Source organism: Dermacentor silvarum, chromosome 3 (assembly GCF_013339745.2).
Source record: "Dermacentor silvarum isolate Dsil-2018 chromosome 3, BIME_Dsil_1.4, whole genome shotgun sequence".
Lineage (NCBI taxonomy): Eukaryota > Metazoa > Arthropoda > Arachnida > Ixodida > Ixodidae > Dermacentor > Dermacentor silvarum.
In genome coordinates, this window is record NC_051156.1 from 151,421,205 (window position 1) to 151,446,925 (window position 25,721).

The window sequence follows — 25,721 nt, forward strand, 5'->3', positions numbered from 1 at the left end:
ATAACCACAGTGATTTACTGACCACACAGTTTTCTCTGAGAGTCGACTGAGTAGGTGTCCCGGTCACAACCCTTGCCCACGTGGCGTGTAGCCAGGGTCAGACGAGCTGACAGCTGTTCAGGTTCACAAGCTCCTTCGCACAACTCCAGCTGCGCATCTGGGAACAAGGCCCTCCGGCCAGATCCTGGCGTGTACTCCACATGTTCCTCCATGCCTGCAAGTTACAAAAGAGCAGTTCAGATTTCATGGGGTGCACTAGCATGGCTGCATCCATGTGAACATGGGATCATCGTGCTTTGGCAGCTCGTGGCTCTGCATCAAATTCTATTGTGTTTAAACAGAAGGTCTACTGAATGCAACAGAAAGTCAGTAGAAACACAACTGAATTTCTATAACAGCTTTAGTAAGTGCTTTGCACTTCTCAAACACTGCAGAAAGTGCTTGACAACTTGCATGACGATGTTTAGAGGTTGGAGTTAAACGAAAGTCCACTTTTTCACAGTTAGTCTTATGACAATAACAATGGTAACCCCAACAAGAAAAAAATTGAAACGAGGAGCATTGAAAACCCAGTTAAATGGGGCACAGCACCAAAATAAACATTAATTGGTTTAACTTGGATGACCATGTGAACAGAGCTGCTAAGTGAACAAAGCAACACATGTGCCCAGGTGTGTTAGATGGAGCCTGACCTTACTCATGACAAAAATGTTAGGAATATTCCAGCTCATTTTGTACATGGAACAAAATGTTTTGAACTTTGTGACTTGAGTATAAGCTTGAGCTACAGTCGAAGTGTAGACATAATGAACACTTTTCCAACAGGTGTATCTACTTTTTATCACTATGCACAAGTACACAACACCCACACGCACCCACATATACATATATACATACACAGAACTAGAATGAGAAATGTAACACAAGTTGAAAAACAAATACTTTAATGCAAAGAAAAAAACTGAAACTAAACTGCAGGCAGTGCCACAACACAAGTCGACTCGTTTCATGCCATGTGCATGACTTGAACACACTGAAAAATGAAGCGTGGAATTACAGCTTGTACATGAATTTCTCGCACAACTGGCTATACAACATGTTTGTAAGCACCAGCACACAAGTTGGTGCCTCTATAGCAGATGTGCCCTAGCAAAAATCCTGCACCAAATTCAATTTCATTTCAACAGAAAGTCCATTGAATGCAGCATAAGTCAACAGAAACGCAATACGATTTCTATAATGACTTTAGTAAGAGCTTTGCACTGTGCGAACACTGTAGAAGAGCTTGACCGCTTGCACAATGACTTTCAGAGATACAATTTAAATGAAAGCCCACCTTTCCATCCAACCTTGCAGACCCTGTTGACCTTGATGGTGACAGTGACTGGGTGGCTCTGTTTCATGCTGCAGTCAAATGCCACCACCTGGAAGATGTGGTTGCTGCTTGCCTCCCAGTCCAAAGGCTCCGTAGGTCCAGATGGTGCCTGGTAGTCCCAGAATGAGCAAGAAGCATGCTTGTTGGGGCATATCATTATCACCATCATACTAATCTATGCCCACTGCAGGATGAAGGCCTCTCCCAGATAACAATTAGCTTTGTCTTGTATGTTGATAAATCCATACTAGTGCAAAGAAGTTGTGTGTGTCGTTTTGCTCAATACATGTGTGCCTCTGAATAAGCCTTGATTTAAAGTTAGCGCCTGTTACGTCCATTTCCTTTCTTAGTCCACATATTTTTGCGCTGTTTATACATCGCCATGCAACATTACAAACCCACCCAACTACCCTGTCTTGTCGGCTGTCTTCATTGTATGACTGCAAATTTCTTAATTTAATCGCACCACCTAATTCTCTGTTGTCCTCAATAACGCTTCTGTTCCCTTGGCATCCATTCTATAACGCCATTAGTTACCTACTCTTCACCACTACATGGCCTGCCCAGCTACATTTCTTCCTCTTAATCTCGACTAGAATAGTGGCTACCCCTATTTTCTTATTCCGTTGGCTCAGATTCCTTGAATGAAGTCCACAAGTATCTTGGATTTACATTTACTAACAACCTAAACAGGAATAGCCATATTATTAACGCTGCCTCTTCTGCCTTTAGAAGACTATGTCTACTACACCATATGCTTAAAGATGCATCCCCTGAAGTGAAATCAATAGCTTATACCACTTTTATTCAACCCAAACTGGAATATTCTTGCATTATTTGGGAACCATTCACTAAAACTAACAATAATGCCCTTGAGAGAATACAGAGTTGTTCATTTTATTTTATCTAAATATGGCTGTGAAGAGCGTGTAAATAAGTTATTGCACACTAATGAGTTTCACACCCTTCAAACGAGGCAAAAAATACTGCAAGTGAAATTTATTTACTCAATAATAAACCATAAACTTTCTCTAGATCCTAGCCCATACCTGACTCTTTCTGCATAGAAAAAAAACCATTATTCCTACCCTCTTACCATCTCTCTCCTTACCTTGCCAATAAATCTCCTCAAGTTTCCCTTTTTTTTTCCACCAGAACTATAGAAGAATGGAATGCCATACCTTTTCATTATCTTAACTGGTTTGTTCTAGGTAAATAGTTTGTTTACAGGTAAAACTGCTGTTTTGTGCTGTTTTATCCGTTTTCTTAAGATTTCATTTTTTCTTGTAATGTTATATTCGCATTGTAGCCTATTGTGTTGCATATTTATCAGTGTACCTTGACCCTCCTGCTTGGGCCACAAGACCTGCAGTATGATGTAAGTAAATAAAATAAATAAATAAATCCAAGAACAATCTCCCTTCATTCTTTCACTTCACCTTGGGTATCTGCCATGGGCATTATACAAAGATACTTTTAATGAAACATTTCAAAAACGTTAAGCTATGTTCACTGGCAACAAATGCCATCATCTTCCGGATCTCGTGCTCCTTCAAAAAAGAGATTTATATGTCTTTTAAATTAAACGTATAGCACACATGCATACGACACTTTGCTTCATCTTTTGTTTTGCCACAAATAATACAACGATGCTGTCGCAAGTTGACGACTCACCTTCAGAGTCGATGGAAAAGGGCACGTGGGCATCCAGGATGTCGTACTTGCAGATTTCGCTGTTCTTGGGTGTGCAGTCTGCGTCGAGGGCACGCACACGAAGCACACGTTCGTGTGGTGGCCGGCCCTCGTCCACACTGCCCTGGTAGGACTCCTCCTCCCACCGAGGAGCAAACTCGTTGACATCGTCCACTGTCAGGTGCACAGTCACGCTACAAGAAGAGCATGCAAAGTGCACAGGTCAAATACGAGGCAAGGCTGGTGGATTTCAACTCGAGTAGCACAATATGCAAGTCCAATAATTGAAGCCACCACAGAGTTCTGGGGAAAATGATCAACACTCAAGTGCGATCCGCTGGTTTTGCTTTAATTTAGGCAAACTGCCATCTGCTACCATTCAGCACCACCTAGTTGTTGCGGTGCTCCCGTGGCTATATGGCATTCTGCTGCTAAACACAAGGTCACCAGAGCTCAATTCCCAGCTGCTATGGCCCCACTTTGATGGGGATGCAATGAATGAATGAATCAATCAATCAACTTAGTGCAATGAAACAAAATACTGTGATACACCTCACAGTGTATCACCTCTTCCTGTGATGTGCACAAGGCCATTTTTTTAAGCTGTTAATCAACATCCCCGATTTTCTGCTGGAAACAAGATTATAAAAGTGCTATACCTGATACAACAAAAATAGTTTGCTAGGACTTTCCTTCTGAAAGTTACAGTCTGTCAGTGTCTAGATATGCAATTTCCTATGCTTAACGAATGTGTATCCATTGAGATATATTTCCAAAGTAGCACACAGGAATGAAATTGTAAAGTTTCACAATTCGTGTTTGCTCTAACAAGAAAGACCCCTCCCTCCCCCCCCCCCAAAAAAAAAAAAAAAAAAACACAATAATAATAAAAAAGTGCAGATGCATATGCCGATTTGAGCAACTAATACATTAACGACAGTGAAGCTGCATAAGGTCGTTTTTACACCCTTCAGAAGTCCTAGGGGATTTTTTGGCCACTGTTTGAAGTCTACCGAAGACTTGCAAATACTTCACAATTTTCGCAAGATGCCAGGTGGGCAGATCCCGGAGATTCTGCAGTCTATGGTGCAAAGTGGCTAATTCTCGACTATACTGGCGCTAATTACGCCCGTACCGTTAATTTTATTCTATGGTTAATTCTAGTTGCTTGTGGGCACCGCCCAAGCCACCTTTTAGAGACAATGTTGTATTGCACGAACCCTGTTTAGTCTAAGCGAACAGACACAATTTCCCAAAATTATGCCATAAGGCGGCTTTGCCTCAACATGGCTCTATTTACAGCGGTGCACCCTTTACAGGGGTATAGTGCAATGTGGTTAATTTTCCTGTATGTGACGCTAATTATGCCCTGTACTCTTTTAATTTTACCTACTCTGCAACTAATTCTGCCTTGTACAGAATTGCAACTTCTTGTCTTGTACAGACCTATATTTTGATAACATTTACGACACGCTACGACGCTATGGAGGCGCCAAAGGGCCGTTTTCTTTCTTGAAGTGGTTACAAGATACACAGATTCTATATAGGCCAAACCTGTGGTCATCTAAGATTTCGTTTTCAAAACCAAACAAGAAATGCAAAAAGAAAGGGGCGAATTGAAGGAAGGAAGAAAGGAATCGCCCTGTGTGGCGAGCTAGGCTTGGCAGATAAGTACAAACCCGCACACGGAGCGCCTGACAGCCAACCACCCGTGGGATCTGTGGCACAAAGATAAAGTTAGCCAGTCACACCGGACGCCAGACAAGCGTTCCTTACGTCATCGTGAACCACGCAACGCCACCTTCTTAGAATTGAGCAAGCCTGCAGGACGACTGTGCCGCCGCTTTCCATTTGTGCCACTATTGCCCCGACTTCCTGTCGTGTCCAGCGGTAGCCAACAGAAAACAGGCAAAGCCTCTGAAATTACTGCGCGCGGTTCGCGCCACCCGATCTTGGACGTCATGCTGCTGGGCTCGTGAATGCTCATCTCGCCGCTAGAGGGCACCAGAGATGCGAGCTGTGCAGATAACCAAAGGTCGGTAGGCCGGTTGGATTTGGCGGCCCACGGTAAAACGAAAAAAAAAAAAAAAAATAGGCAGTGCAGGGTGACACGGATTGGGCCTGTTTTGAAGTCAGAGAAATTAGTTTTGAAGAAAGACTCAGGAACATGGGTGTAAGGAAATGGGCGGCTAAAGTGCGCAAATATCTGTACCTCAAAAGCGTAGACAGGCACAGATGGAGGAAGAGGTCAAGTAAGTTGGCAACCAAGTACAGGGTGAATGAAAGTGTATGTAGACAATCAGGAGTCATCAAAATGAAAGTGAGAGAAGCAGAGACAGTAAATTCGATGCAATGGAAAGGAGAAAGAAATTAGAATGGAAAATCTGTGTGATAACACAAAGAGCAGTGCCTTGCTATTTGAGGCTCGATGCCTAAGGACAAAAACATACAGGAGCAAATATTCGCAACAGGGTGCAGGGTCTGCTGCAGCAAGACTCCCGAAGCAACTCAGCCCATCCTAATGGAATGCGAAGGTATTCACCCAGAGAGACCAGTAGGTGAAGTACACCTTCCAGAGGCGCTGGGATTTAAGGTGGATCGAAACATTAACCAGCCTACAGTGGGGATAAGCAATAGAAGCTTACAGTATAGGTGAAAAAAAAAATCAGGGAAGATATTGATAGGACCAGATCCGTTACAGGCATAGTTAACGGTACAAGATATATATGAAAGTTTTAGGCAAAATACAAACGATTAAGTAGATGTATGCAAAATGCTAGACTGAAAAGCATGTAGAGCATATCTGATTATAGGCACCGGGCGGCCGTTGTAAGGCGCCAGCGGCGCGCCGGCGATATGCTGGGGAACAGCGCCGCGAGCGGCAGCTGTCGGAGCACTGGCATGTGAAGAGACGACGGGACGAAGGCGCTCGGTGCTTCCAGTGATTTGGCACTGCGGGTTTTAAGGGCTGACGCACCGGAAAACGCATTTTCGTGTGTCTGCTTTTGAGAAAGGTCGTCACTTGTACGAGGCAGATCACATTCGTGGCATCAAGTAGTATATAAAGCAGAAAACGAGCGCAAATTGTGATGCAAATGCACCCCGCGAACGGAGCTCCGCGGCAAGCTAAGACGTGGAACTCCAGCAGTTATATTGCAGATGTTATTTTGCTGTGCGCGTTAACATTCTCGCTTATTTAATCATGTAAATAGGCGAAGAACACAAAAATTATGGACAGAAAAAGAAAGGAGACATACGTCTTCCTTATTCTGTTTCTTAAAGCTGCTTCGCCGATCGCACATGTGTCAGTAAGTTCCCGTTCCCTGTCCGTTGTAGTTCTTTTATCTTTACAATGATTCCCCATTCTTAATTGCTTATAAACTAGCCCAATCTTCAGTCACGGCTCATTTTATATAGCTTAGCGCGACGGGAGCCGTCGGTGGTGGCGAGTGTGAACACGCCACTGCGTTGGCGTTCGCCGTCGATGCACAGCACAGTCATTTGCCGGACTCAACCAGAGTTGGGAATTGCTAGAAAGGAAAATGTACATTAAAAGGAAGACTGATACACTGATAAGACTGACTACAAATCTGAGTGTTCGCCTTCGGTGACCAAGCTCCGGAGCAGTTACACTGCGGAGGCGAAGACAGGCAAGCGGGACACGAAGCTCTTGCGTATGAACGGCTCTTTTATTAACGTTAGAACAACTAGACCATAGCAAATCAGGGTCGGAAATGTACAGTGCCCAGCGATTGAAGCGCTGGCAGCGCGCGGCTGCCGCCGTTTTTTTTTTTTTTTTCGCGCCACAGGTGAGCGCCGTGGGACCAAATGCAGTCATAATGCGTTACGAAGGTTGTCGCTTTCACTATACACCAGAATGCATCAATTTGGCGTCCCCAGCGCTTACAGTCAGTGCAAAAAGCGCTGGCGACCATGCGATTCGAGTATCGCGTTTCAATTGCTGAGCACTGTACGCGCAGTTGCCTACACACCGCACATATACAGACTTTCCGCCTGAAAAACGCGATGCCGCGATGAACAACGATTGAATTGAATGGCCTAATCAGCTTCAGTCATATTTCAGTAACTGTTGGTGCACCTAAAAACGCAACATGTTTGATCAGACTTGGTTTCACGACAGCGCCTGCTGCGCGCGGCCCGGCCGCCACATGCCATTACATTCGCGGCGCCGCCGCATGAAGGCGCCACCGGTCCAAATTCATCCCGCGCCCGGTGCCTATACCTCACTCAAGCAGACTAGGTGAATATTTGTCACCGCCCTGTTTTAAAGGGGACGCCAATGAATAATCATCATCATCATCGTCCAAACGGCCGCACACGCAAAGAGTAAGACAAATGTTTAACGTAATGCAGCGCGAAAACAAAGCAATACCGTATACCATTAACATTACGCAATGTTAATGGTTTCAAGCAGTGGACTCCTTGCAACTGGATTCTGTAGACGTAACGCAAAATTCCCAGTTTTACTTCATCGTACGTTTGCTAGAGTACAGACTGCCACCAGCGCGCATCTTGTCGGGTCGTCATGATGTGAGACAGTTGCGCATGCGGGCGCCAATGAGATTTAACAGCCCGCGCACATTCGTACCAGCGCTTGCTCTCTACTTTACCCCTGATAGCGTGCCGATCGAGCTAGCCGGAGACCGATCACAGTGCCTTGCACTGTTAATGTAAATTCTAGGTTAACTGGAAAATAAAAGGTTTTTTTTTCCGGCTAAAATATTGCCATTGGCTGAGTACGATATCATGACTCCCATACATGTTGCCAAAGCGTTCCAGTTTCATTCTAATACCAGTGACACTAACAAGCCGCGTTTACATAGATACGGTAGAATCGTATCGCGTTTCCTGTCTAGCAAGCTAACGGTAGCGCTCTCACTTCCGATAAGCCTGTTTTTGCTGCTGCGTTGTGAAATGACCGAAAGTACCTGAAGATTGTCGGCTACATTCTGCGCACGCGCGCGCGCGCGCGCCCACACACACACACACACACACACACACACACACACACACACACACACACACACACACACACACACACACACACGTGCGGTTCGCATGGTGCACGCTCTTGGTTTTTCTCACATCAGCAGCACTCTAGTGCATGTCACACGTACTGCAATGAAATAGAGCTTTTAAAATTAAAAATTACATAGTGAGACACTTAATGGTTTTCTACTGTGACACCGCTGCAAAGTTGGGGATGACGCAAAGTATTATGGCGTCACGCTGCAGGTCTGTTGCAGAATTCTCCTAGTAAAGATGTTCGAAACGTCGAACGAACGAAAGAAAGAAAGAAGTGAAGGAAGGAAGGAAGGAAGGAAGGAAGGAAGGAAGGAAGGAAGGAAGGAAGGAAGGAAGGAAGGAAGGAAGGAAGGAAGGAAGGAAGGAAGGAAGGGGAAACCAAGAGGTACAACAAGCTGATCGAACGCGGATAAAGAATTTCAAAACAACAAGTTGTGGTCATTCAGCTCCTTTCTCGGGCTGCAACAGTCAGAGAAGAAAGCCCCAGCAACAAGTAGCAGACGAAAGCGAGAGTGCGAGCTGCCGCTTTATCGCTCCTCGCGATAACCGCGTCATAAGCCACTCTTTCCTGCGGCGGCAACTTATAGATCCGTGAGTGAGCACCTGAGAGTGGCTTGCTCAACAAGGGCTGTTCTGTTATTGACTTTGTTGGAAGAGAGGCTGCTTGGGTCAGCTGCGAGAGCTACATCACGCGACCGATCATTCTGTCGCTAGGCAAGCAGGAAACGCAGCGCGAACGACCTTGCACTGCACCGTTTAATCAAAAACTGGTATTCCCGCGGGCGACACCGTTAATTAATGTGCGCTTCTCCGGCGAAGATTGACAATAGGCCATTTCCCGAAGCGGTCCCCTTGGTTACGTCACCGAGAGGCTGTTGCCAGGCGACAAAGAGCCACCGTGAAAAGTTTATTACAGGGATATGTCGACGGTGCATCTTTCGAGATATGCTCGCCGTTTCCCCCATCATCGAGTGACCATTACATAGCGGCAATCAAAATGGACATGTAGCTATTAGTCTGTACTTTCACAGCTCCCTCATATTTAAGCGAGATAATCTATTAAATTTAGATAAGTGAGTTCTGTAACGGACTAACGGTTTTTGATTGAGCAATAGGGTTGGGTTGGGTGAAGCGGAATGACATGTCGACGGATGTCTTTAGGCGTCTTTGCATTTTCCTTTCTACGTGTTTACCACTAGAGGCGCATTCACTATACAACGAACTACGAAGTATCAGAAAGCGGGCGTTTCAGCATTCCTCCTTCATCGGAGACCGGTCGCCTCGCTATAGTGTATGGAACTAAGATCACGAATATGGCGCACAACTTAAGCTTGTGCTCTCACCACCGGCCATTTGTTTCCTCTCGGCGAATAAACTCCCGCGTCGTCACTTCTCCAGCACGCACGCCCTTTTCTTGCTTGCTCCTCGATAAACAAACCCGCCAAGATTAACTCGGTTCAAGGCCCACTGCGTGTCGACACGACAACGAATATAGCTCGGGCAGCGCACCGCTCTGATCGCCAGGATTTAACTTAATTGGTTGGTGCACGAAGGGGTCAGTGCGCGTGCGCTTCAATAGTGTCGTGACGGCCCGCAGCACAAACAAGGTAGACAAGGTGCTGCCGCGGAAAATCGGCCATTTCTATATAAGCTATAACGAGGCGGTGCCGGGATATATAACCACGATAACGGCGAGCAGTAAACAACATCATAGAAAGAGTAAGGCGACACACTGGTCTCGTCTTTCTCAACGCCGCTAATCTTGCATAGGTCCCAACCTAGCCCGATTAAGTCATACTTGCGCCCTGAAATATGAGGCTGAACGTCACAACCCTGATGTAACACGAACCCTAAGTTCCCCACAAGTGACTTAATCGTCAAAACATAGTGACACGAAGCGTTTCAGTGCCACCACCAGGCGGCCATTCACGGTGCACCGGTTTTCCATCTGTGACCCTACCAAATGCACAGTATTAGGCAATCGATTCGTATAATATGGTTGTAGAGACGCGTTCGGTGTTTCGTGACCGCGCTAATTTAACGTAACTGCACACAAAACTGACAAGCTGTTCGTGCAACAGCGCAATATCGTGGCGCTCATGAATCAAAAATAAGAAATCTTCCTTCGTAGGAACGCGAGTGTAATGTATAGCTGACTATGGGCTGCGTTATATGCTACTCCTCGTGTGGAACTCCTAGTGATTGAGAGTTCTGAAGGTCGCAGGCAAGAAGTTCGCGTTCATGACAAGAACTTTCGAGTACAGCGCGGATGCTGCAGCTGGTCAATCGCTACGGTCAGTTATTCTGACCGTAGCGATTGTATTCAGCGATTGTATTGTATTTAGCGGTCAGTAGCGATTGAACTGACCGCTACGGTCAGTTCATTCTGACAGAGGCTGTCCATGATCAAGGGCGGAAAAATCATCAGTTGCCAACGATGCCGTCTTATAACGCTTACTAGAAGTGTAACCTTCCACATTTTCCCGCACCTATTTACGAAGTAGTTGCGAAAATGAGTTATCTATACTAAAAGGAACATTTGAAGAGATGCAGACACTTAAAATTTAGAGTCGACCCAAAGAACCAGAGCGTCAAAAACAACTGCGCTACAGAAGTCAGCGCTCCCAGCGATACGAAAACGTGCGGTTTTATAAACGATGCGCAGCATATACATTGTCACATGTAGGGAGAGTGTATATAGAAGAAAATGAAAAAAAAAAAAAAAAAGGGCAGATGAGTTCGCTCACTTTTCCGAGACGAGACCGTTGCACCCGACGGCGGCGATGTCGAACTTGTAGTTCCGGTGCTTCTCGCAGTTGAGCTCCTTCTTGGCGAACAGCTCGGCCTTGCCCGTCGCCTCGTCGGTGATGCGAACCTCGAAGGGCGCCTCGCCGTGCCGCTTGTTGGTCACCAGGAAGCGGCACACCTTGGCTGCACAGAAGAACGTGAGAATGTACAGGCTAGCTATGCATGTACTATCCCGCCACAGCCAACCTCGGGAACAAGTACATCCGACCCCTCAGTGTGACGTCATACGACGAGTGGGTGTGTAGCACCGCAAGGGGACGCCACTAGAAAATATTAACGCTTCGCTAAGGAGGCAGACATTCTTCCCTTCACCTGATCACTTACCCACATCTTAGGCCACAGGCCATCATTTCAAATAAAAGCTTGAATGAATGAATCGATCAACTACTATGACACTATCGGCTGGCTACAATAAACACACAACGTCCCCAACCCTCCCTGCTCTATCACGCTCAGACAATTTCGACGGCGGGATCCAACTCGGTTGGACCTGCACGCCTACAGCGGCGCGGCCTGCGGCATCGCGGAATAACCAGCAGCTACAGGGAGAGCCTTCAGACAAGTCACCACGGCTGCATCACTATAGGTCTAATAAAGTTCGTGCAGGAAACACCCGTTTTTCTTTTTTTTAGCCGTAAATAACTAGAGCTAAAAAAAGAAATTGGAGAAACCGAAACTATACTCCGAAAGGAGTCGAAACGTCAAAACCACCGCACTGCCGCATTTGTGTGTGTCTGTTCCTTCGATTTCGGAAGCTTCCAGTTCCAACTCCACACGACGCAGATATGCACAATCCAATCTGTGCTCGCTTATAATACATCTGGAACGCCTCGAAGAACATTCTGGAGCTTATCTATACACGAAGGCTTGTATACACTATTCCGTACAAGACAACACAGAGCGCACTTGCTTTTGAGCGCCGCACAATTTCCGAAGTGTATATATATATATATATATATATATATATATATATATATATATATATAATACTTCTGCTGTGCACAGATGCACACACTTCCTTAAGGCAGAGCGGAAAAAACACATGTATCCCGCGACTTGCCGATAGCCACGCTCGCTTGTACAATCTGTCTGTGCGCACACGATCGTGCTGTTTACCGCAAGAACCACCCCAGTCAATTAATACACTATATATATATATATATATATATATATATATATATATATATATATATATATATATACCAATGCGCGACGCGTCTGCGAGCTTTCCTTGTTTGCCTTAGGAGTGCAGCACGTGATTGGGCCAGAGAGAGGGCGGATTAAAGGATTCCCGCTTCTCGGAGTAGGAAGCAAACGGGCATTATTTACACCCGCGACTTGTCCGCGGAAATGAGTTACTGATCCTAATTCAACGGCGTGCTCAACCGGCGACCGCGGGCTTAATGCGCGAATCACGTTGGTCGGGCGGTAACCCTTCACAAACTCACATCAGAGGCGAGAGAGGGCTAACACCGAATAAGCCGAATAACACCGAATAATAGAATAAGCTAAGAACACCGAATAAGGAAGGAAAAAACAAAGACATCTTTTTGCAGACTTTGAAAACAACTCCAGACATGCCAACTGCAGAATGTGAAAAAAGTACCAGTCTAAGCAGAACGGGGAGGGGGGATAACTAGCATTTTATTATATCCGATGACTCGTTATAGCCGCGTTTCTTATTTCGAAGTTCGACTGTATCACTACATTTTTTATTGTTCGAAATGTTGATTGATTATTAAAGATTAGCGGTTAGAATGATTCGCGCCACGGAAACACAGAAACGTTCATTATGCAGTTTTTTCATGAAACATTCACGTATATGGCGCCCGCAATTACTGTCACCGTGACGCATTGATCACTTAAGATAGGGTCGCTGCCGCGGGTAGGTCCGAATAGTCGACGGCTTCGAAAAGTCGGGTCCTGAAAAGTCGGTCAGCAGCACTGCATCTGTACTCATTCGAAATCAGTTTTGCTCTAACCTTCACGCAAATATAGAAAAAAAAATATTGGTGTGAATACGACAATCCTAAACAAGCTGTAAAAACTTATGCAGATCAACGCGCACGTTGGGATCTATGCGAAGCGAAGCTTAAGTAAAGTTTAATTATAATTAAATGCTTTACAGCTAACGGCGATGCGTCGACTATTTGGCGACGACAGGTGTATATACGCACAGAAAAGTACGCGACACGCTGCATTTTACGATAAGATCGCACGAATTCTCAGGTATAGGCAACTTGTATGTTTTTTTGCAGCCTCCTGAAGAATCCGCCGGTATATTTTGGGTTATTATTAAACCGGTCGTCGAATTCATGTGAAACGCTATCGAGTCGGACCGAGCGGGCGTCGAGTCGGGTTATGTCAACCCGCTTGCAAGGTTTGGGTCAATTGACTCGCCGTATACAGTTGTACCCGGATATATCGAACCCGGATATATCGAATCCACACATAACGAATTATTGTGTATAACGAACAGCAGTAAAATCCCCTTGAACATTTTTGTATAAAATTTTTATTTTATATATCGAATTACCTATACATCGAACCTTCTCGTGATCTCCCTCAGATTCGATATATCCGGGTTCCACTGTAACCGCTTGGCAAAACTGCGCGCAAACTAGGTCCGGTAATGGATGGGTTAGCTCGGTCTTCTGACTCGATCCGCTGGCGTCGAACTCACGTAAACGAACATATTTAGGCTCGATAAGTGTTCTCGTTCCGACTGGGTACTACAGTGAGCGCAGTTCCTATTGGTTGTTTCTTGCATTGTTTTGATTACCACGTCAAGCCCAGTGGTATATATGCGAGCAAAGGCGGACGTACGTGCCTCTTATGTTGGCTCTGTCTCGTAGTCTTCAGGCACAAGGTCACCCTAGGCAAAGCCGAAGTCTCGATACTGTTTTTGCGTGTTCGTTGATCTCTTCTCGGCTCCAAAGTGACCCTATAGGCAGCGCAGAAAGTCCGGGCCTACGTGCCTGCTGTTTTTTGGTTGCATACGCTATTTTTCTTGCGCGCAGAGTCTCTCCATTTAAGCCGGATCTTCCAGATTGCTTCGCTTATTCGATCATTTATTTTTCCCTCCCGACTTCAAGTGCAGAGCTTAGAAAGTAAGCGTATATACGTGCCCGTAGTTTTGGTAGTTATTTATAGGCTTTGTGCGAGTGCAAGGTTCGGGCTCCACTCCAGTCCCTGAGCCAGGGGGCGCGAGTGTCTGCCTGGGCTCTCCGAATACTTCAAATTTTAACGAAGTCTTGAAACACTTGATAGCTTTAAAAAAATATTAAAAAGTAGAGGCCAGCAGGTCGAACTCCTCAATCTGCTATTGGAGAAATCAGGGCGTTTCGTCCTGTATAGGCGAAGCAGGCCACTTCGGGAATAGCTCAGCGCGCTTCGTCGCCGCTTCTCCAATTCACAAGCACGTTTCGCCGGCGGACCACAGACAACGTTGGCTTCCGGAAGTTGGAAGAAAATTGGATTGCATTTCGGCGTATTTATTCGCACCCTTTTTTTTATGGCCGATTGTTCACGGAACAGTAAAGTGATACCCGGGAAGCTATGCGCTGGCTTAAAAAAAAAATATTTCAAATCGCACTGTCTATAATCGGGTACAACTTTAGAAGGCAGCGGCATTTGCCCCTCAAAGGTGGATGCACACGAGCCTCCACCAATGGGCGCGCACTCTAGACTGACGTCATAACCCGGACGGCCGACGAAGCTAGCATGGCAGCCCGCGCTTCGAGCTGGGCCGAGTCGCGGCAGCCGGACTATTTCTTTAGTCGCCGAGGCAATCGGCTGCCGCGCTTCGGTCATGTGCAGGGCGGGGCCTCTCCTGCCTTCCTAAATTATTCTACCTGACTATAGGAACGTCTCAAAAAGTGAAATTGAAAATTGTCCATACGGTAAACCAACATTTGGTGCCAAAGTGGAGAGGGGCGCTGTAATATGACTTTGTCTGGGGTGGCAAAATACCTTGAAACGCTGCTACATGTTCCATTACAACGAGACCAGTCGCTGCATAACGACCGCATTCTATAAGGTCACCGCCACCCTTCGTGTGTGTAGCTAGGTGAACCAAACTGTCGCCACGCCTCCGGTCAACGTGCGCCTGTTAGGTACCGAACTCTCTTCCACTAACGGCAGTCATGTGACTGCAAATTCCCGTTTCCTTGACCCGAGTTATTTAGGTGCATAATGCTGAACATAAGGTCACGAGTTCGATTCTCAGCCCAAGAGGTCAGAATTAATCCGAAGGCCTCCGTTACTCTTACAAAAAACCACGCATGGTAGTCTATAGAATCTCAACGAAAACGACGTTTAAACACATCAGAAAGCCAGCAGAATGTCAACAGAAAAACAACAGAATTTCTCGCGGAAGATCGCGCTAAAGAACCGCTATACATTCTGCGAGGAAGGTGCCTTGAAGCCATGAGAAGAGAGAATTATATTCGACACAACTTCGACGAGACCTCATATAAGAAAATGCCACACAATAACTAAATTAGCTTCACGGCAAGACATCGTTCGCACCTCGAACGACACGGCGCGCCGGAAACCGAACAACGGAGATTCAGTCGTTGAGACCCGCGTAAAGATCACCCAAGCGGATTTCGAAGAAACCCCCCGACGTTACGCCACAACAACCAAACCAAAGACTGGTTGCTCTGCAATTCGCGCTGCGAACCCTTCACCGCACAATGCGAACAGACGGACGGGCAGACAGCCGCTGGAACGCCCCAACCAGACAATTATTGTTATGCTTTTTTTTTAACGTGCCGGTGACGCATCTCGGCGCCCGGACACACACAAAAACAAAGTGAGAAATAACGAAGAAACCAAGAAGAAATAAAGCCTAAAAAGAAAAAACGACGACGACGACGACATATTCGGAGGAATATCGAACGAGAACGAAAGACAGACGAAAAAGAAGAACTAACAAAGCAACGCACATGAAAGGCATAATCGAACAAGGGCGACCGGCCGACACGACAGATAGAGAGGCATGATGCAGCCAAGCGGAAAGGTCGAATCAATATCCACTCTCCTTCTCTCTATTCGGCGAGCCCTGGAAGACAGAACGGCTAGAGAGAAGGGGTAGAATTGAAGGTTCACGCGTACAAGCAAGGCTTTTACGAGCAGCAGACGACGACGTAGCGGCCGCAATAGGGCGGGTTGGGTGCTGAATGCCGTAGCCGTCGCCCCGACAACTGGTCAAGCCTCCTTCCGAGCAACCAAGCACCCGCCCACAGACCGGTCGTGCCCACAACGAGTGCCGACAGCCGAACCGAACCAAAGAAGCGACGAGAACACGCGTGGTAGGCGGAGCGGAGAAAGTGACAAAAGAAACGGAGAAGGAGGGTATAGAAAACACAGGCACGGCGAAGCTGTCGGGGGCTGCAGTGTCGCAACAGGTCGTCGTATATATATGAAGGATGGGACCGCAGTCAGCAGCTACGGCACAGGGAAAGCCAAGCGGAAAGGGGGCTGAAAGCACAAGCTATGCCCCCATCCTTCCCCATGTCGGGTTATTTATGTCAAACGATCCACTTCGCCCTCTGCGGCCGACTCGGCCGCAGTCACCATGCTTTCTCGCTTTTCTCTCCCTTTCTCTTTGCACTCCTGATTTATCTCCCGCTGTTTCCGTCCCTTTCTCCTTCTTGTTTTTTTTTTTTTTCTTTCTGCTAACTTTCAGATGCGACTCACTTCCTCCGCCTTCACCCTTTCAACGAAACTCAGTCCCTTTGTAGCGAACAGGCAATGTCCGCGTTGTTTTCTTGTACACTGCGTTGTGGTACACGTCGGTTTCCCCCTCACCGACAGAGCAACTCTTCTTCGCCACTGCACCCCAAACTGTACGCAACTGCGGCAGGGAAAATCACAGCACGCAGAGGAGCTAGCCTGACAAGTGCTTTCCTTTCCTTTCCTTTCTTTTTTTTTTAATCTTTCGGATTTCAACGTTTCCAGTATTATCTCTGTTTCTGCCCAAGAGCGGGGCCGGCCTCTTTGGCTTCGACGCGATACTGCATCCCGTCCTCTCGTGCCCTGTTCTTTTTGCGCACATGCGTTTCGTTACTCTGTCTGCGCTATACGCCGGCTGGCAGCCCTGCACCGTCGTTTTGTTTCCAGGCGATAAATATTGCTTCGCGGGCCACGAAAGGCCGCGGCGGAGACAGAGGGGAACGCGGCCTGCTGCGGCTTTCGCTGCATTCCTCCGCCGGCGGCGCCACGGGCGTAAATCAGACGCAAGTTTCGCAAGGCCTTCTCCTCTTCCTGACAAGACAGATCGGCCGCGATGAATATCGCATCTCGTGGAAAGTGGGAAAAGCTCGACGTCACTACGATTGCCGATGACGGAGCAACGCGTTAGCGTGATTACTTCGAAGAAGCGCTGGCAGCTCAAGGGTAGGAGAGTTAAAAGAATAGAAAAAAGAGAGAAAAAGTCAGAATATAAGAAGAGCCCAGACGCTCTCGGAATAACTTCCAAGAAGAAATCGCAGTAATCTTCTTTTCAGTCTCTCTTTGTGCTTCTTCTCGTCGCTCTCGCAAATGGTTGTCGTTGACCGTTTCATCAGAACCGCTGGTTCTCGCGCCTTTTACACTTTTAAAAGTAGCGCTGCCCTATTTTTTGTTTCCTTGTTCGTTTTCGTGACACGTCCCTCCTCTAAAACGTTAGCGAGGATTGTTCGTGACACCGTTTTCGACACTGCGGTTGGGTCAAAAAGAAGGCAACGGTTTCGGTTTCCGAGAAAGAAAAAATGAACAGTGAAAGCGATCACATATTACGCAACACGCGGCGAGACCTCGTTATCCTATGAGAGACAGCTTCGCTCTTCGTTTACTGTCTCTGAAAGGCGACCTCTAAAGAATATTTACCGACATCCTGAACCATCTCTCAGTACTTCTTTTAAAGTCGATAGAACCCGGATATATATAGAACCTGAAGGGGAGCACAAAAAAAGTTCGATATATAGGTATTTCGATATATACATAGAAAAAAAAAATGTATGGAAAAGTTTTCAAGGGGATTTTACTGCTGTTCGTTATACACAATAATTCGTTATATGTGGGTTCGCTATATCTGGGTTCGACTGTATATCCTAAACGTAGCGTAGAGCGACTGCGCAGCAAAGGGAGAAGAAAGAAAGAAGGACAGACACTGTACACAAACTTCCGCACGCTGAGCTCCGAGTCTCGTTCGAAAGCGTGAAACCTGCGCTGGCGCTACTTCGCACAAAATTGCTCACTGTAAGGAACAAACACGGAACAGACACTGTAAAGCTGACAGGATGGCAACGACAGAGGCTCCCTACTCCTCGCCGACCAAAGAGAATTCACTCCAATGAACCTGGCTGCAAATAACGCTTCTGACGCCAGCATCCACGCGCAGTGCCGATACCTGGCACTCACAAAAGAATAATGGAAAGCCGTGCCTCGTTTGGACGGCGCGAATCTTCTTCGACGACGCCCGTACGCGGCTCACTTCGTTTCTTCGCAGCCATTGTAAAGATCCGGGAGGATCGCCGTTTCTTCAATTCGGGCGATTCGCCAAGGCGTTTCACTCGAACAATTTGCATTTGCCGCCGAAATAGCCCTTCTGTTTAACGGCACGCCCCAGTAGCGCTACGTGAAGCCGCTCTCGCCTGAATACTACGCAGTGTACGGAGAAACCTGTTAAAGCTCTCAGACCCCTCCTGCCGGCGGACTCTAAGTCGATTTATTCCTGCCCAGCAGGCGAGCTACTTACTTGACTCTTTCATTGTACCAAAAGAAAAAAAAGAAGAAAAAAACCATGCTACAGGCTATTGCTGCTTCGGGCGCCTCGATGCAGCCCTGGTCTCACATTATGGTGGACTTGCATAAGCCACATATAAGCCAAGTCGCGTAATGCTATCCGTGGAAACAGCGCAAATAAAATCGTTGCCGCTTTCGGAAGAACAACGCAGTGCTGCATTGGAAGGACTCGTCGTTTCATTTTAAAATTTATAAACGAGAAATCTTTGGAAAAGTGAAACTATGTTATCACCTGCTTGCTTCACAATGAAGGACAAATTAATCTCATTGAAGACGATTGCAAGTGGCTTCTCAGGCACTCACACCCATTTCCGTGTTCGTGGTACTTTGTTCGCACTCGAAAAGATTATTCTTTTGTGGTTTGCCACCTTAGTATTTATTACCACTGACAAACACGAAAACACGTCATCACTCGTTTAGTCCCCGCGTTTACTAGAAAACATCACTCGGATAAGTGCCGAAAAGCCGTGCCAGTCCTACTCGAAGGACGAATCACGTTAAGACAATCTGATGCTGCTGTCGCCAACGAGCCTCGTCGACAAAGCAAGGCCCAAGCGACCCTCGTAAGAACAAGAAAACAGTGGCTCAACGTTCGCTGCGTCCATTGGGTGACTCGGGATAACGAACGCGAGGAATAAAGAAACGAATCCTACAAGCACGGTGGCGATTCCGGCGACGGGACCATAAATGCTCCACCCCCCCCCTCCCCTTGCAAGCTGGCTTTGCCGTTTAACGCGCCTGTTTGGCGGGGAAACATAGTCTGTCACAAAGGTAAGGGGGGGGGGGGGGGGGGGGGGCATGCGTTGCGAAAACGCGAAGCGAACGAGCAAATCTTTCATATAAGTGTAAGCGAGGAACTAACAGCTTACAGCGATTCGTTTCTACACCTCCTCTCTCTCTCCTTCACCTCTCTTTCCCTCCCGCCTACACGACCGAAGTTTTTCGCTGCGCGCAGTCAAATTATCCATTCTAACGACCTCGAGAGGAAATGAAGAGAAAATCCCCCCCCCCCCCCCCCAAAAAAAAAAAAAAAAAAAAAAAAAAAAGCAGGAGTAGGAAAACAGGTCGGTCGTAATGTCGCCGCCGCCTGGGGAGCGAGCGGCGGATATTGCCGGCGCTTGGAAAGTGCCAACGGGTGTGCCCGACCGACGAAACGGTTTCTTTCACTGCACCAACGACGTCATTGGTTTGTAAGGGGAAGGAAGGGGGGGGGGGGGGTGAAGGTGCGCTGGAATGGGCGAAAGGGGAGAATAAGGCAAGGGGCGTAACGGTGATCGATACTGCCGAAGTACAAGGTTAAGGGGAGAATAAAAAAAAAAAAGACTGAAAAAAAAAAATTTATCGAACGCGAACACGGCAGCGGCGCTGTAGTTTTGCGTGGGAGGAGAGACGGCCAGCCCGATCCGCCGTGACGACGCTGTCGTCAAGCGACTCGAGCGCTTCGCTGACACCGTTTTAGCGAGGGGAAAGAGAGAGACAGACAGAGAGAAAGAAAGGTAGAAACAAAGATTGAAATAAAGAAAATTAAGCGACTGATGATAACGTTATTCTGTCGGCAGTTGTGCAGCAGGTTGGCCCCAGCGACACTCTTGGGAAGTTTACGAATCGGTTTCATGTAAGCTTGCGAGAGTAAAAATAAATGACAGGTAAAAAAACACTTGGAGAGAGAGAGAGAGAGAGAGAGAGAGAGAGAGAGAGAGAGAGACATCAGTACACGCGCGCGAAGTCCCTAATTTCACATGACAGCGAACCCGACTTGTTTTGACGGGATAGAATGATTATATAGCCATCCGCACCCTCCCAAAGAAAAAAAAAAAGAAGAAAAAAAAGAAGCAAAAAAAAAAAAGATTGAGGGGCGGGATAGGGCTGACAGCGTTGGGGCACCAGCGAAAATGGGGTAAATTGATACTGATGACGGTTTAGCCGCTTATCAGGTGATCGCGTGATGTAGTATGCGCTCGCTGGCCCGTGTATAACTTATACCTAAATACGAGCGCGTCGTCGGTCTTCGTCTTCGAGAAGATAAGTGAATAAAGTTTCCGACAGATGAGAACTTGCTTTATTCGTGCTCGTTCAGTGCGCTAGCTACACCGAAGTCGTTGCACCCAAGTTCGAACGTGCAGATTTTTTTTTACAAAGATCGGCGAGCACTGCTCTTGTCGTTTAATCATCCCCCCCCCCCCCTCTCTCTCTACCTCGCAATATCGTTTTTATTCATTTACGAGGGTGATGTAAGCACGAGTTATGATACTACGAACAGGTTTCTGCCGCGACTAAGACTCCTTCAGAGTTTAGCGCGCGTTACGCAAGCGATCGCTTAAATTAATGTCTGAGACGCGTGGAAAAACTGAAGGAGGATCGAATTTCTAATTTTGAGTGCGCGGCGAAGTCGTTCTGTTACGTAAAACGGAATAATTATCCACGGTGCATCGGTGACCGATGGCTCCGAGCGCTGCAACCCGAGAAAAAAAAATAAAAGAAAAGAAGAAAAAGAAATAATAATAATAATAATAATAATAATAATAATAATAATAATAATAATAATAATAATAATAATAATAATAAAGGCATCTCGGAAAATTGTGCGTCGCAAGCACACTCGATCAAGTTTTGAGTTATCGAGGATAAAGAATTAGTCGCTGTTATACCGAGCTGGCTTTTTTTTATTGCGATAGCAATTATATGGACACTCAAAAGCAGATTTCTGCCGTCGGCGTCGCCGTCGCCGTGAGGTTCCGTATGACGTCATTTGGAGAAGAAATCGTCGCCGCGCGCCGAACGCTGTATGTGCGAGTGAAAGGGATCGAGGGGCGCGTCTTTCACGGGGAGTGAACGCACGGCGGAGAACAAACGCGCGTTCTGCGCCGTGCTCGCTTAAGGGTTGCAGAAGTAGGCGTCTCTGTTCTCCTTCACAATCACCATGTATGTAGAGCAAACGCGCCTTCTTCCGACGAGCGAGAGGCCGTGGTGGAGGGGGAGGGAAGGGAGGCGACGTTTAGCTGCGGCACGCAGTGCCTATTTATATCAGAGGCTCCGGCAACAGTCACCAACGCCGCACGCATTTTGAGCGAACGCGGGCAAAACGCCGATGGCGTCGACAACAGTTCTGCGTGTTGCCGATGCTGCTGCATGTCCAAGTTTATACAGCTGATAAAGCTAATATCATTACTCCGTATAGCTCTCTACAAGTTTGCTATCGCAATTGATGCTTCGCCTTTCAGGTGAAACTGCGACAACTTTTTTTTTTCTTCTTTTTTAACAATCGAGAATTTTCGAAAATCGATCGTAAAACGCATAGCACAACTGCAGTAGTCCTTAAGCTACATTACCCGAAGAGGCGCACATTACTTGTACGAGAAACTGAAACGCATAATTGACTATAACGTGGTTGTCAATCCCCCATCGTCGCCATTGCGTAATCGTCATTACAACGTCACGATGACGTCGGAATCGTGCCGTCGACGTCACGCCGTCGTTTCTCATTCCAGCGTCGCGCCTCCATTCTATCGTTAACTGTCCCGTCTCCACGCCGTTTCTTTGGTAAATGTTCTCAGTTTGCAGTGACTATATACGCGCACACCTGAGTCTTCAAAACGAGATAGGCAGCCGAGCAAAAGAAACAAAGATAAAAGACGCGAATTCGCGCTGGTCGCTTTTCGGTCCTCCTTAACTATACGCGCAAATGTCTTGAGAGATCGTCCCTTAGCACCGGAGTACATTGACGTCGAAGAAGGTGCAAGAAACGGTAGGCGACCCTAATCTTTGACTTAGGAGTCTCCTATAGTGGCACTCGCACCTAGGCGTTGGTGTTCTGTGTTATGGTGTGCGGTAATCAGTGATTTATAATTATTCCACACACTTCAGTAACTCAACTTGTAACTAAACTTATGCTCTGATATCATATCTACAATGACACCCTTGAGTTTTGTACTGTACTATTTTTTTTCTATTTTCTTTCTGATTTATTTTGAATTTCGTCTCAGGTAATTATTTATAATTATTCCAGACACTTCAGTAACTCAACTTGTAACTAAACTTATGCTCTGATAGCATATCTACAATGAAACCCATGAATTTTGTACTGCACTATTAATGGTCTATTTTTTCTGATTTATTTTGAATTTCGTCCCCGGTCTTTACAGGAGGTGAACCGGAAGTGCTGCACAAGAAACAAGAGTGTCACTCGATGCTCGTTCCACTAAAAATTAAACTTATAACGCCTTCCTTGTCACGGCAATTTGAACCTATACATACCCAAGCCCCTAATTCGTAAACCTCCACGACTGACTGTAAACGAAACTAGTTTACGTTTGCGACTGGGCAGCGTGCAAGAGACGTTCGTTAAATAGACCTAGCTAGAAAGTGATTAAGCCAGCGCGTTTCAGCGGCACACGCCCCTAATGAATCAGACAACTCGCGCAGGTGTATAGCTACACGCGGCGCTCACTGCGGATCCACCGATCCCGTAGGTGAGCCCGATAGAAGCCCTATCGTCAGCTTGTAGCACGTTTATATTGCATGATGACTTCGTGCAGAACTCAAGGTTATACACCGGTGCAAAAAAAATGTACATATATATTGTTACGCCATCAACAAGTACATGAACTTTGTTCTTCAGCATAAACACTGACGGGGGTATATCTGTCGAAAGTGTCTGGTATCTTGCGGCCTCACCCCCATTGGCCGCGCCGACTAGTTTTCCGGCGGCGGTGACTGCGTGCGTCGCCGCGGCGATGGGGAACGTCGAGCACGTGGAGCTGGTGGCGGCGTTAAGCTTCGATCAGAGGCCGGTGAGGGGTAGCGTAAACTGGTGGGCGCGCGTGGTGGCTGTGACGTAGAGAACGGGCGGCCGAAAGGCTGGGGAGACATGAGCAAGGGATCTCGCTGGTATGTAGGGGGGTTGTTGCAATATCGCGAGATGTGACCCGGGACGCCGCAGCTGTAACACACCGGCGGAGGTCGAGACACCCGTGGCAGCTCGGAGTGACCAGTCCTGTCAGAAGGCATTGGGTAGCAGTATCGCTCTTCATGGGGACGGTAGCCAGCCGACGTTCGTTGAGTGAAACGAGGTGAGCGAAAACGCCGTTCGTAATTGGAGGGTGTTCGATCGGAGTACTCAAGTGACCGCAGTGTACCTTGGCATTCATCGACGTCTGCTACATTAACTGATGGCTGCCATGGGGCCGGAGCGGCTGGCGTTCGCGCGTGTGCGGGCTCTCTTGCATAGCCGTCCTGAAAGCCGCTGGGACAATGAGAGACTTGCTGACATCGAAGCAATTCTTCCCGTACAATCTGGCGTATTGTCGACGAGAGGTCATTAGGCGACATACTGTCGACACTAGCCACTGTTGGCACGTTTGACAGACGGCCAAATTTCGGAGCTATCCGTCGCATCTTCAGCGTTTCAAATGTGCGACAGTGCTGCATCACGTCAGACACGGAGTTCAGGTTTTCCTTGCCAATCAAGAAATTATATACGTCTTCGGCTATCCCCTTCAGAACGTGTCCAACCTTGTCCTCTTCAGTCATCCTAGGATCCACTATCTTGCACAGCTTCAACATTTCTTCGATATATGTGGTACATGTCTCCCCTGGGAGCTGCGCCCTCTGAGCCAATGTCTGCTCCGCTCGCTTCTTCTTCGCATTAGAATTGCCGAAGCACTTCTGTACTTCTTCAACAAAACGATCCCAAGTGGTGAACATGTCCTCGTGGTTTTCATACCACATGAGAGCAGTGTTTGTCAGTGTAAATACAACATGGCTAAGCTGCGCTGCCGAGTCCCAGCCATTGCTTCTGCTCACCCGCTTATAGTTCTTGAGCCACTCGTCAACGTCCTCCCCTGAGGTCCCGCCAAAGTTTGGCGGCACTCGGTAGTACGGCCAGGGACCCGTAGGAGCCGTAGGAGTTGCCCCCGATGCATCAGAGGTCGGGAGTTGGGACATCATCTCGATCGGCGAAGGCGGAAGTCCGGCAAGGCGGCGGCTGCGGCGAAGACCAGGGAGTAGAGCTTCCGTCGTTGGGTTCGTATTACCCAGCACCTCCACCAATCTGTTACGGCCTCGGGAGAGGGTTAAGGGAGTGTTTACTGATTGAGACACAAAGATGTAGCTCCTTGGGCTATGCTGGCCGGAGTCAATCGTAGGAGCAACGTCGTCTTCTTCTTTCTCCTTCCCTCGCTTCCCTCACTTTTCACTGGCAGTGACCACGGCGTAACAATATATATATATATATCAACTACCAGCGAAGATCTTACATATACCGGGTGCTCCATCTGACACGGACCACGTAACAAAAAAAAAAAAAAAAAAAATCATCTGTGCGACCAATACCGACTGCATACTGTCAGAGTACCCTCCTCAAGTCGTCAGTATTACAGTCGAACCTGGATATATCGAATCTCAAGGGTATCCCAAAGAAGTTCGACATATAGGTACTTCGATATACAAAACAAAAATTTTACGCAAAACAATTCAAGGGATCTTACTGCTGTTCGTTATATACAATAATTCGTTATGTGTGAGTTCGACGTATCCGGGTTTGACTGCATCCGTCTTCTGGCTAATTAAGTAATTAATGAGTGGAGGCTTCATTCGCTTACCGTCAAGCACCCGGATCCTGGGCATGATCTCGACGTTCCGGCTGTTCTCCTTGACGATGGCATGGTAGCCCACGTCCGCGTTCACGTGCTCCAGGCGAGGGGCTGGGCGAGAGAAAAGAAACAAGGCGACGAGTTGTGAGAAGAACCGTCGATCAAGCGGGATGCATCGCCACTCTGCTATCTGTCCGCGCTGACGCCACCGCGCAGCAAAAGAGCTCGTAGACGGGACAAACTACAGTTAAAACTTCGATCTAACGAAACCCGATTTTGCGAAGTTCCCGATATAACGAAGAAATTTCCATTCCCCGGCAGTAGGGTTCAATGTTGTCATCAACCCGAATTAACGAAACCAATGGCCACGAAACCCGATTTAACGAAGTTTTTCCTGAAGTAAATTAATAAAGAAAGCG

At 47.2% G+C, this 25,721-nt stretch overlaps 1 protein-coding gene across 1 annotated transcript in view; it reads right to left on the reverse strand.

The window, feature by feature from the left end:
* LOC119444904 (calsyntenin-1-like) overlaps positions 1–25,721 on the reverse strand; it is a 246,099-nt gene that overhangs the window by 23,965 nt on the left and 196,413 nt on the right. Inside the window, 6 exon segments of the mRNA XM_049663736.1 lie at positions 23–214; positions 1,337–1,469; positions 1,471–1,484; positions 3,050–3,261; positions 10,861–11,044; positions 25,312–25,413. Coding sequence (XP_049519693.1) covers positions 23–214; positions 1,337–1,469; positions 1,471–1,484; positions 3,050–3,261; positions 10,861–11,044; positions 25,312–25,413 — 837 coding nt within the window.